At 38.9% G+C, this 12,352-nt stretch overlaps 1 protein-coding gene across 2 annotated transcripts in view; it reads left to right on the top strand.

Annotated features, from left to right (window-relative positions):
• Nucleotides 1-12,352, top strand: part of MEIS1 (Meis homeobox 1) — a 132,206-nt gene that overhangs the window by 101,365 nt on the left and 18,489 nt on the right. For both annotated transcript variants that reach the window (XM_035728929.1, XM_035728930.1), the window contains exon 9: nucleotides 7,185-7,261. In XM_035728929.1, the coding sequence (XP_035584822.1) occupies nucleotides 7,185-7,261 (77 nt within the window). The remainder of the gene's footprint in view (nucleotides 1-7,184; nucleotides 7,262-12,352) is intronic.

Below are 12,352 nucleotides of genomic sequence, written 5' to 3'. Positions count from 1 at the left end.
ATACACTTAAAAATCCTCCCATAACATATATAGAGAGAGCTAATAGAGAATAGATCTAAAACATTGTCATTGTTACAGAATTGCAAGCAACTTTAAAAAATCCCCAACATGAGGGACTATGAAATCCCTTACTATAAGTATTTGGTTTTTTTATTTAGTGTTTTTATGTTATATTTATTTGATATTTACAAGAAATTAAAAGGTCAGAGAGATGAGCCAGGCAAGGTAGTGTAGTCTTGGCCTCTTATAATTGACTATAAAACAAGGTTTTCACTGCTGTGTATTATAAAGATAGTCTCATTAGTGCAAAAGTAAAGATTGCTATGAAATATTACCCAGTGTTCAACTTCTCCTGCCACGCTTCTGTCATTTTCATGTGATAAGATCAAGTTTAGAGATTTCTACCTGACTTCCCTACTTGCATAACTCCACTAGCAACTTCTACTGCTGCTAGAGAGACAAGAAATGAGAGGGGTGGTCTGGAAAACGGCTTGATGAGGCTTCAGAAAAAGCAAGTGCGAGCAATCAATGGAGCACGTTTAATCGGAGCAGCTAGGCAATCCACGAGCATTGGTGGAGAATTAAAAAGCAGGTCAAAGTCCTGTGACTTCACTGATGATGCTCCAAACATTCTTGGCTTCTTAGCCAGCACTGACAGCACCCTTCTTCTTTTGATTCCAGCAGGAGTGAGGATGCAGGACTCAACTACTATGCATTCAGGCTCTGTTCTTCCACTGCGCAGTACCCAGCTTTTGTAATGCAAATGGAAGCACAAAGTGTCTCTTTGATAATGTGCAGTCAAAAGACAAAAAAGCATTCACTGAAACAGTAAAACTAATTCATAAAGCTGAAAGACAATAAGGAAGCATGATGGATTTTTTTTAAAGGAAAAAAGTATCCTAGATCAACGTAATTGTCGCAGTGTAAGCTATTCATAGTCAATGCATAAGGGGAAAATGGCTGCAAGTTTATTTAAAGTGGGAGAAGTTTTTGTAGGCAAAAAAATTACATTAAGCAAATATAAATACATTTGGTTAGCAAGTTTCTGCTTGTCTTCTGAGAGGCCAGATATATAGCTAGTTATTTTAATTCAGATCCATGATATTCTTAGTGTCAAAAACTCCGTAGAAGTTTGAAAAGAACACAGAGATCTAACGGTTAAAAGCCATATGGTAGCTTTTTTTTTTTTTTTTTTTACTTTAAAGGGAGTATCTCTCCATCACATACCAGAGTTTAGCTCAAGGTCAACTTATATTAATGCATTAAACTTAGCAGTGGAGGAGGCAAAGGGCTGGAGGAAAAAGGATAAAAGAAGTTCCGAAATTGTTCTTCCAACATATTCAGCCAAGCAACAGAACATTGCCTTGATAAGGGATATATTGGACAGTTGCCATAATTCCTCCTGTTAGATCAGCTCCCACGGTACCTATTCCCATACCTTTTAAAGTATAGCGTGTAACATTTTGCTTGAAAATTGCTTCCACCTCTATTGCTTTGTTATAGCTGTTTTGCAGTTTCGGTATAGAGGCAGTTCTGTGTCACAAGAAATTACTAATCTGAGGCTTGAGAAGGGGCAGCGTAGCCTTCCATTATCTCACCAGTGAGCTCTGTACAGGATTATTTTCAAATTTTCTGCTGCCATTACAATGTGCTGTTAGAGTGGGCAAGGCAGGGAAGGAGGGAACGTTATTGAAACTTGGTTACCAGGGTAGATAAGATAAAGTTCATCACTGTCTTGGCATCCACATTTGCAGTCAGGGGTGGAAAATTTGATGAAAGGCGTACATTTGGTCAAGGATATCGTTAAGATATAAGACTGGACATTTTCCATCTGTGTGTACTGAAGAGTTTTTCCTTTGGTCATGGATGCTCATCTGAAATGGTCTTCTTGATTGTTTAAGTAAATAAGTTTTCTTCCCATGTACTGTAAACTTGTAAATACCAGATAACTGGCATCAGCACCCCGCCCCATCCCAACCTCAAGAAATAAAATCGAAATTGTGCAGAGATAACTTTCTTTAGCACGTTGCCATTTTCTTTCTGTCACCTTCTATTCTTTGGGGCTGATAAAATGACAGTTCCGACTTCACTTTTATGTAGGCTATTTTTAGATTTTCTTGACATTCTTTAACCATTTCTCTTACACAGGCCGCATACTCCAGGGATAAGTTTATTCTTTGATGGGGTTATTAAGCAATCACTGCTGTACGAGCTCATTATTAGAAGTCGCACTTCGGAGCCAGAGACACAAAGAGGGACAAACTGTTTCTCTTTCAGCAGGAGACTTACCCGGAAAGGAGAAGTCAGGGTGTTGATTATTGAAATCAGGATGATCAGATTGTGAGCTATTCCCTGTGGTTGGGGTCCCATTCCCCCCACCCCCCCAAGCCACTGCTTTTCCCATGGAGTCCATCATCTCTTCTCTCCCCAGCGAAGCCAGCCTAATACACGTGTGCCGGGCTAGTGCTGGAAGGGAGGGTCAGCTCTACCCTGACATAATCACTGTTTTATGGCTTTCACTCATTCCTGAGGTGTTAATGCAGATCAAATGGGAAACACTCGGGAAAGAGCGCTTGCAGCTACTGCCCAGCCTAGCTGTCCCGTCTCAATCGTTAATTCTGATTGTAAGATCTAAAGGTAATTTTGTTTGCTCTCTTAATGCGTTGCAGTTCTCCCAGTGGCCCCTGCATATCCTTTCTCAAATTCCCATCTTGATCAATTGTTTGCAAATAATTAAGCTTTTAAGAGATAATGGCATGAGGCTAATGTACACAACAAAGGCGAGGTCTCTTGTCACTACCTATTGGACTGTGGTCAAATTTGCTTTGATATCCCAAAGTGATTAGGTTGATTGGTGTAGCTGGCAAGTGCAACCCATCTTCCCTTCATAAGAACCTCCTGATCTTCCTTAAACGGGTGTCCTTGCTATTAATAGCAAAGGTGTGTTCAGGAGACCGGCAAGGGGTGACCCAGGCTCTTGGTTGCAATGGTTGGGAAGGAATTTCCCATTCTCTTCCTAAAATGGCACATCTCTTTATCTCTTTTGTAAAATGATGTCTACCTTTTCCCCTCTAACGGCCTCACCAGCCCTGTGGGCATAACACAACAGGATTTCGAATGTTTTTACAGCAGTCTTGCTCCTGGCATGTTGGGTTTTTGTCAAGCTGGTTTTTTTTTTTTTTAAGTCTACAAAGGAATAACTCATACTGTCCACAAAAAGCTTATTTAGGAAAGATGCATAGGATTTAAGATATTTAAAGATACTGGATTTCAGTTAAAAGCTTGCTTCTTTGTGAATTTTTGCCTAACTGTGGATTAGCTACCTGAAGTCACAGCTTTCATGTGATTCTAGCAATTATGGGTTTGTGTTTTTTTGTTTTGTTTTGTTTGCTTTGTTTTTTTCAGGAAATTAAAAGTTTGTGGGACACGCAGGCCAAGAACTATGAGAAAAAGAAAAAATTCCATCTCCCTGCCATAGACAAGGGTTTAGGGAATTTTGTTGACACCTTTCCCCCCACCCCCTTAACAATGACCAGATTATTGTGACATTTAATTTCATCCAGGCTCATTCATTTCTATTAGAAAAAATATATCCTGAATGACTGAAAATTGTTTAATGGAGACAGAGTGCTGGGTCTCCATAGCTTGAGGCTGCCTAGCAATTATGCTGCATGAAATTAGACACAGTTTGTTCCAATTACTTAAAATCAGATCACATGAAAAGTGACAGGAAAAAAAGGCTAGAACTTTCTCATTTTATGATATTTAAATTATGAAATCAGAAACTGCATGATGTGAAGAAACAACCTAAATTTGCGCTGAAATTTTGAGGGCCATCAATTGCTCTTTGAAGCTGTAATGATTCAGGTAATTTTAATGATCCAGAGAGAATTTTCCTGACACCACCTGCATAAATAAAATGTGAGTTCCATTTGCTTTGTAAGAGTGGTTGTAAAACTTACACACAAACAGGCATGCAAAAATACTCTTGAAAACACAGCACAAATAAATGACTGTGACCATTTTCAATTTTCAAAGTAACTAAAGGTAAATGGCATAAATATTAATTTTTATCCAGTTCTGGTCATCATATTAAGACACAACTAACAAGACCGGGCAAAAGGTATTGCCATCCAGCTATAGTGAAGTGAGACTGTTGACATATTTATTAACTCTATTGAACATCACTGAGTTTTCCACAGGACCTGAAAAACCATAATCAAATTACAGAAGACGTTACAGATTGGAAACAACTTGTGTACACGGGTCTACAACTTTATATGACAAGGAGTGCCAACAGCTTGGATGCTAAGATTTGTGTTTTTCAAAATCAGGCTTATAATGTGTAAGAATTGCAAGCCCGGGTAACCTCTAACTTTGATGGATCTTAAACTCCAGATGACAAAATTGAGGATTAGAAAAGTTGTCCCTTGTTTGAAAGCTCATAATTAGTGAGTGGCAGCATAATTTTTACAATCTAATAGGGCCGTGTATACCTTATATACAATTCTCAACTAGTGTAGACATAGAACTTCTATATATCAAACCCTAATTCAGTATCTGTTCATAGGATATGAGGTTCATGTGGTTTGTATTGTGCGGCTGGCGCTATGTTTTAAACCTTAGGGTAGAGAACTGCTTTTAGCTCAGTATCCAGGCATGAGATTTTCCTAGGATGACTGGCATTATGTTGAGTAGTAGGGTGATTGTCACCTATGATCTTAGCCTATTATGAAGTTTATATACTGTTACTTGACATCACTGTTAGGAATGAAGTCAGGAAAGTAGCATTGTGGATCTCAAATTGGATTGTTTATCCCTCCTGTGGGCTGTTGAAAACATTTTTATTATACATTTTGATGTTGCATCTGAGTGGAGAATATCTGTGTATCATGGCAGGACGTAGCCTCCTTCTTGTTTCACCGATATTTACTGACCTCCCATTATGTGCCAGGCTGGGCTTTGAGAATGGTGAATGCGAAAGTCACGACTTTGGAGTTGCTAGGTGTGTGAGAGGAGACACACCCACAGGACCCAAATCATCAGAGCAGGTGTTTCAGAGAGCGATGCTTTGCCATTAGGGAAGAAGGGAAAGCCTGACGTGAGAACAGTAAGGTGGGCTGGTGGACACTGGGTGGGTGAGGTTTGGCCTTTGGGCTGAGCCAAGAAAGTGACCCTGGAGCAGGAGCCTGAGTGGTAGGGATAAGGTTGGTGTGTCGGAAGAACAGAAAGGAGGACTGTGTGGCTGGACAGAGAGGTGGGGCGGGGTGTGAAGAAAAGGCTACCCAGTCTGAGCGGTGGGGAGAGCTGGATGGTGGCATGCCTTGCAGGCCATAGTAAGCAGTCGGGAGGTTTTGGAGCGGGCATAAGAATGAAGATTCTGGGCGCCTGGGTGGCTCAGTGGTTAAGCGACTGACTTCGGCTCAGGGCATGATCCCGGAGTCCTGGGATCGAGTCCCACATTGGGCTCCCTGCTCAGTAGGGAGTCTGCTTCTCCCTTTGACTCTCTCCCCTCTCATGCGCTCTCTCACTCTCTCTCTCAAATAAATAAAATCTTAAAAAAAAAAAGAATGAAGATTCTGAGAGGCATTTGCCACATCCCTCAGTCATGGTGAGACTTAGACACTGGAAGGGAAGCAGGAAATATCACTGAGTTGTGTGGCTGCTGACCGTGTCTTTCCCTGGCCAGTTTCCTCACCTGGAAGACAGGAGGGACAATAGATTCCATTTATGTCCCTCAAAGGGATATAATGGGGATTAATCACCATCCTGTCTGTAATATACTTGGAGCTCTTTAGAGAAAGGCACTATATCCCATGAAAGCAAAGCCTTATTCTAATTGTGTATTTATTGATTAAGTGACAATCAAAGACAATGCTTATGGGAAAAATTGCTAACATCTCTGCTCTCCACAAACGAATCCCACATGTACAGATATAGAACATATTTAAACTTACATATAAGAGCATTAAAGTGGTCATTAACGAGCCTTCTTAGCATCTAATCAGACATTATTAATGAGATTAAAAGCTATGTTAATTAACATTCAATAGACCAGAATTTAGTTTCCAATGGCACAGATAGTTAAATTGAGAGTTGAGGGTGCCCTTTCTTATTCATAAGGGAATAGAGCGTTGACTAGCAGAACAATTTTTATCTTGGGAGAATTTCTTGGGATGCAGAGTTTCAAGCTGACCAGTGTGTCCATAGATGGATACCATGTCCCGCTTCAGAAACATGTATTTCAGATTTAGATATAGTTCATTACTGAACAAAAAGTATTTGTGCCAAAACTAATTTCAGTAGAATTCCAAACATTCTTTCAAGAGGGTATGAATTTCATTTTATTATCTAATCCTGTAATACTTTTTTATCCACTCTAACTCATGAGGAACATGGCCGGGCTTGTTCTTAGCATGCAAAATATGCTGGTCTTTGACCTTGTATTGGCCTGTGTTCCAAATCCCAGCATGTGTTGACATTCAGATATGGAAACCAACTTTGGTTGAATGTCATTTGTTTGCATTTCAGAAGAGCTACAATGATTAGTGGTTAAAAAAAATACACCTACTTTAATTTTGATATTTGCATCTGGCAGTATGGTGTTTTGGAGGGAAAGATGTCATGCTAGCAAAGTGCTTAACTACTGGGGACCTCAGCTAAGGTGGTTGGTCCAAATGGTTCAGCTTTAGAAGCCCGTGGTTCTGAAATATGAAAATATTATGTCAAGGTGATATGCTTTCATATCATCAAAAAGGGCTTGTCCTTATTTTAATCCTATAAAATACAGTGAAAATCATACTAAACTTTTCTGTGTTTGCAACAAATAAACCTTTAAAGGATAAATTCAGTATCAAGGTTCTGCAAGTATCCTAAGTAGCTATTTATACACTTCACTAATCTTTGTAATTGGCTTGTCTTTTACTGCCATTAATTAGATGATGTAGTATTCCATTAATAAGAGTGACACACCTCAGCATTTTTACCTTTAATTATAGACTTCGCTAGACACTTAGGCTATTGACAAAATAGCCTAAATATTGCCTGATACACACATTTTTTTTTTTTACAGAGCATATGTGTTTATTATTGAATCCCTAGCCCCTAGCATTGCACTTGACATGTGATATGACTATCTGCCCAAAGTATATGTGCACACATCTATCTTTTTTGTTCTCTTTCAGCACCCTTACCCTTCTGAAGAACAGAAAAAGCAGTTGGCACAAGACACGGGACTCACCATCCTACAAGTGAACAATTGGTAAGTAATTTGGTTTTGTGTTTACACACAATCTGTTTCCCCCTCTGGCAACCTGCAGCTAATGTTTTGCATTAAGAAGACACACCCAGTTGTTGCTGTTTTCCCCTGTGGCTTGTGGATCCAAAGGTGAAAGTAAATGGTTGACTGATGGGTGAGAGCACTTGCTAGCATGGAAGAGACACACACACACACACACACACACACCCCAACATTGCATTGTTTTCCATTGCCTTTAAAATTGACAAATTTTAGGCGTAGTATAAATAAGTGTTTAATTCACGTTCACTGTGGCTCCATAAATGGCTTCCCCCCCTCTTTAGGATAATCGATAGAAAGAGTGGTATCATCCTGTTTTCTATGGAACAAGAAAATCCACCATCACATATCAGTCAGGTTTTACATTCATTGAATAACTAACTGCAGTTACTTTGTTAGGGCTGAGCATTCGAGGGTAGTCTCCCGTTTCCTCCTATCTTCTGTCCATGGAAAAAGAGAAATTATTTATGTTTCCACTTTGAAGCTATTCAAAACCTGCTGTATCTCCGGGCTGTGCAATATTGTTTCTAAATAAATGTGTGAATTCCTGATTTGGGGGAAGCTGAGATTCCGTACCAAGTACCAGCCAACAATATTCTGACAATGTACGGTGGTATGGCAACGAGGCTTTAGGAAAGTATGATTTAGTAGCCTTTGTGAGTGTGCTGAAAGCCAAGTTCATATAATCACCCAGAGCTAGTGTCATATTTGAAGGGTATCGAAATCCAATATCCTCTCAAACTAAGTGTATCTAATTAATTGTCCTAATATTTTTAGATTAGTGTTTATGATGGGGAAACCTTATCCTCTTTGAAGTAAAATCCAGAGAAGGCCCACAGCCTGGTTGGGGAAAGGGGAGAACTGGGAATGCCAGTTTGCAGACAGAAGTATTTCTTTCTGTTCAATAAGTGTCAAAGATTAATATTACAGAATCTCTGATTACATGGCCTAATCCATTTTGGTGAATAAATTTGTTCTTGATGTCCATTGCACCTACATTAACAGACCCTTCTCTGTTAGAGAGCCTGGGAGCCTTTGGGAGAGATTCCAGATATATTAAACCCCATTACAGAAAATGAAATTTCTGTCAATATAATCCCATGTATTCTTCAATTTAGTATTTTAGAGATAACAAGCTACTTACAATATATTTGCCTTTGGAGGATTAATTTACAAAGTGCCCTATCTGCAAGACACAGACAGACCCACATAAGCATTGCTTGTAAGGGTTATCAATTTCTATGACCTTACCGTAGCCTTGGGAGATCAATTTTTGCAGCCTTTAGTCAAGTGGATAGGGAGCCAAGGGAAGCCATACTATACCTATATGTGTTGCTAGGAGTGTGTCCCTGCTGTGGATTTTTGTTTGCCTATTTGTGCCCTCTATTGTATCTTAATTTCCAAGACTGTTGATACTATATATTTGAACTTAGGCTTCAGGTCCTCCTGGACAATGTTCATAGGGTAGACCATCAATTTTGCATGCACGTCTGAATTCAAATGTATTTTCAAGATTAAACCGATGATGCAATTTTAACACAACCGAGGCTGTACTAATGTTATTTCCCTGGGAAACGTTCCCATTTGAGGTCCAAGGAGTGGCAGGGCGAACTCTAAATAAGGAAGGCAAAAGCGCTGCCCCTCAGGTGATCTATCACATGCGCCATCTCTCTTCCTCTGCCATGTCACTAGCAAACTCCCTCTATAGACATTGTTACCAGAGAACAGATCCCAAGACAACTTGCTTTCCACATGTGGATGAACTTCAGGGCTATTTCCTGTGGCTGCACGGGCAGGCAGGCATTCCTGGGACACCAAACAGTATGCAGTTGTCACTTACCCAGATTCTACTGGGTGACCATAAAGCAACTTCCTCAGTTTTGCAAGTAGAGGAGGAAAAAGGGACCTTAAAAAAGTCATAATACTTTTCAGAGTTATATGCAGACTTACTATCCACTTCACATGGATATTCAGTTCTGCACAGGTACATAAATACACGTCACTCTGATTTCTGCGGGCTGTGAACCCAGTCGTATTCTCCACGGGCCCTGTGTACTGCGCCTGTTTCTCCCTACTTCTCTATGGAGTTAGAAGTGACTTTGGCTTGCACTTCATTGTTTTGTACTTGGCAACTCTTTCAGCTCTAACAACTTTCTGGTAGAGAATTTCCCTCAAGTAAATCAAAGTTGTAAGAGAGAGTGTTTCTCCTAAGTTTGGTGAATAATGACATTCCTGTGTTCGATTTGAGGTTCTAATGGTTTCTTAATTTTCATCCAAACCTTCAACTTTTAAGGAGCTGATAATAGATTTTTTTTTGGCTTTGAGTAGGAAATAGGTTGCAAAAATGGGGAAACCCAGATGGTATTGTATGAAAACCGAAGATGTCAGAGCATCTTCAATTGTGGCATCCTTGAAGACTAAAAGCAGCGTAACCACTAAAGGCTTTTCATTTTACTTTACCATAATAAAACATTACACAAAGCTTTCTTGAGAGCTTGTAAACATTTTTTCCTATATTGAGCATCGAGCCCAAGATCCTTCCTTCTGGAAATCATAATTAAAAGAAAATCCTCATTAGTATTTTAACATTTCCCCTTCACTTCATTTAGCCACAACATTAAAAAATGTGTGTCTTCCCTCTTGGATTTCTTAAAACTTGTTAACACACATGTACATTTTGTACGAACTATGAGTCACTGTTGAAGAGGTTTAATAAAATGCTGAAGGGCAGGTTGGGTGTAGATCAGTCATAATTATTGGCAGCAACATCGTGTATCAAAGTACACAATATGAAAGTGAAAAATATAAACTCATGTCTAGTGGTGAGCTTGTCTTAGAAACACTGGCTGATGCAGCTTTAAGTTAGGTTTTGACTGAAACAAAGATGAGCAAAGTTTGGTGTGTTGTAATGGCTCTTTCATCCCATCGCTGAACTGATCTCCCATCTCTCTAATTGCCATGAGTGATACAAACTACCGGCCTTGGCTAGCCCAGGCCAAAGCAGATGGGATGGGGTAGGGGGGCGGAGGGGAGAGGAGACAATAGGGAGAATTTAAATGGAAAACAACAGGACAGATTTGATTAATTAAAAGAAAATTTGGATTAAAAGAAATAACTCTTGTAACTCTTATGTTTGATCTACGTGTCAGAATGAGAACAGAGAGGAGGAATCTTAAAATGGTTGCTGTTAGTGCTTATAGGAACTGGGCCTGGGGATGGAATGTGAAATTTATTAGATGAGACATCATAGGACAAGTCTACGCCAACAAATTTTTTGAGAATTGAGGCAATGATGCAAATAATTTGGGTGAAAATATTTTTACCTTAATTGTAGAAGTATCTGAGGCAACTGCATGTTTTTAAAAAATCAACTTCCCTAACTCATTGCATAAACATCTCACTCTAGCATGCTGTGGTAGACCTCAACTTAAAAGCACAGTAATCTTTGAAATATAAGATGTGCTATACATTCATGTATTCTTCTTCCTTTGCTTTCTCCCTCCCAATTATGATTTGATCCCAAAATGAGCAATAATAGCTTTTGGGAATTTTGCCTTTTTGTTTTTCCATTGTTGTTGTGGCTCTGTAATGAAAATTACTTCTGTTATATCAGCCGTGAAAACATATTACTACAATGTTGAATGTTTTAGTCATTTAAGCAGAAACTTCCTACATTTTGAGATGGTTATTTAGATCTTTAATCATTTAGGTCGAACTTTAAAGAAAACACACACACACACACACACACACACACACACAAAGTCAATCTTGGTTCTTTTTTTTCTCCTGAATACACCAGTTTTATTTTTTTATTTGGAAATGTGAGTGTAGAATGGTCTTGCTTCTCTGTTTTCACAGCAGTGTTGCAGAGCTGGGACTTCCATATGATGCAGACTTGTGCCTGTGGTTGTATCTTACTTGCTGGATGCCTCAGACAACATTCTGCCTCAGCGGAGTTCTAGCCTAGGGTATATTGAATAAATTTTACAGTTTCTTTGTTTACTACTACTCATCCAAACACTTTCCCATTAAGGCCTAATGTTAAATGATTATTTCTTTGTGCTCTGAGAAAGCAATATGGATCTTAGGTGCAAAATATATAGTGTATGTGAAATGCAGTCTGTATGCAGAAAGAAAAATCACTCTCCATCAGTTGGGTGCATAAAATTCCAGGGAGCCTCTTAACATTTGAGGTGACACTTTTTACAGAACTATCACAGCTCTACCATTCTCAGATTTAGTACATATACCAGATTTTCCTAGTTACTTCATTTACTGCCTTCAAAACTGCAAAGCATTCAGGCATCACTTCCCATTTATTACCAGTAGAGGGGGAGGGGAGGGAAGTATGTTATCCTTAGAGATTTATGCCACTGGCAGGTAAAAATGTAAACTTATTTTTAAAAAATAGGATCTCCCTTATAATAAACAGATTCAACTGTTAAAGGTTAGGTTTCTTTCTGAGTTATGGTAATAATGTAGCAAATACTTTTATAAGTAATCAAAGATTCTATAAATATAGGTACCTGTGTCGATGTAAATGTTAAAACATTCACAAATTATCCTTTCAACTTCTGTGATCTAAAAATCAATAGGGGGTCACAGGGTTTCATAGAATTGCTCTGCTTTTTCTTCCAACATAATTTAATAATACATTTTACAGATGTTGTTTAAACATTAGGCACAGATTGTTTTGTCAATAAAGCTAAACAGAGGCATGACACAAAAGCACGGAAAACAGATGTAAAAAACAGTGCAAGAAGCACTGGGTCATTTGTTTGCTATTCAACTGCAAAATGAAAGTACAGGGTGTATAGTGATTTTCCTGGCCTAGAAATCACCTAGGGATGGAACAACTTAACACACAAAAGATAATTTTATTAAGCAGGTGGTTTAACTTTTTCCCTTGAGGATTTCAGTGTAACCCACATTTAAGGTAGACTTCTTAATTGATCAATGGAGTAACAGGTGCAATATTCTTGAAAGAAGAAAGAGAAGAAGGAGAAATAGAAGAATAACTCTCCAGCATGTTTCAGAATGGGTTGTTGTTCTCCA

The sequence above is a fragment of the Zalophus californianus genome, chromosome 8 (genome assembly GCF_009762305.2).
Source record: "Zalophus californianus isolate mZalCal1 chromosome 8, mZalCal1.pri.v2, whole genome shotgun sequence".
NCBI lineage: Eukaryota > Metazoa > Chordata > Mammalia > Carnivora > Otariidae > Zalophus > Zalophus californianus.
Note: the sequence above shows the minus strand (reverse complement) of the source record. Positions and strands in the feature narration are given on the sequence as shown.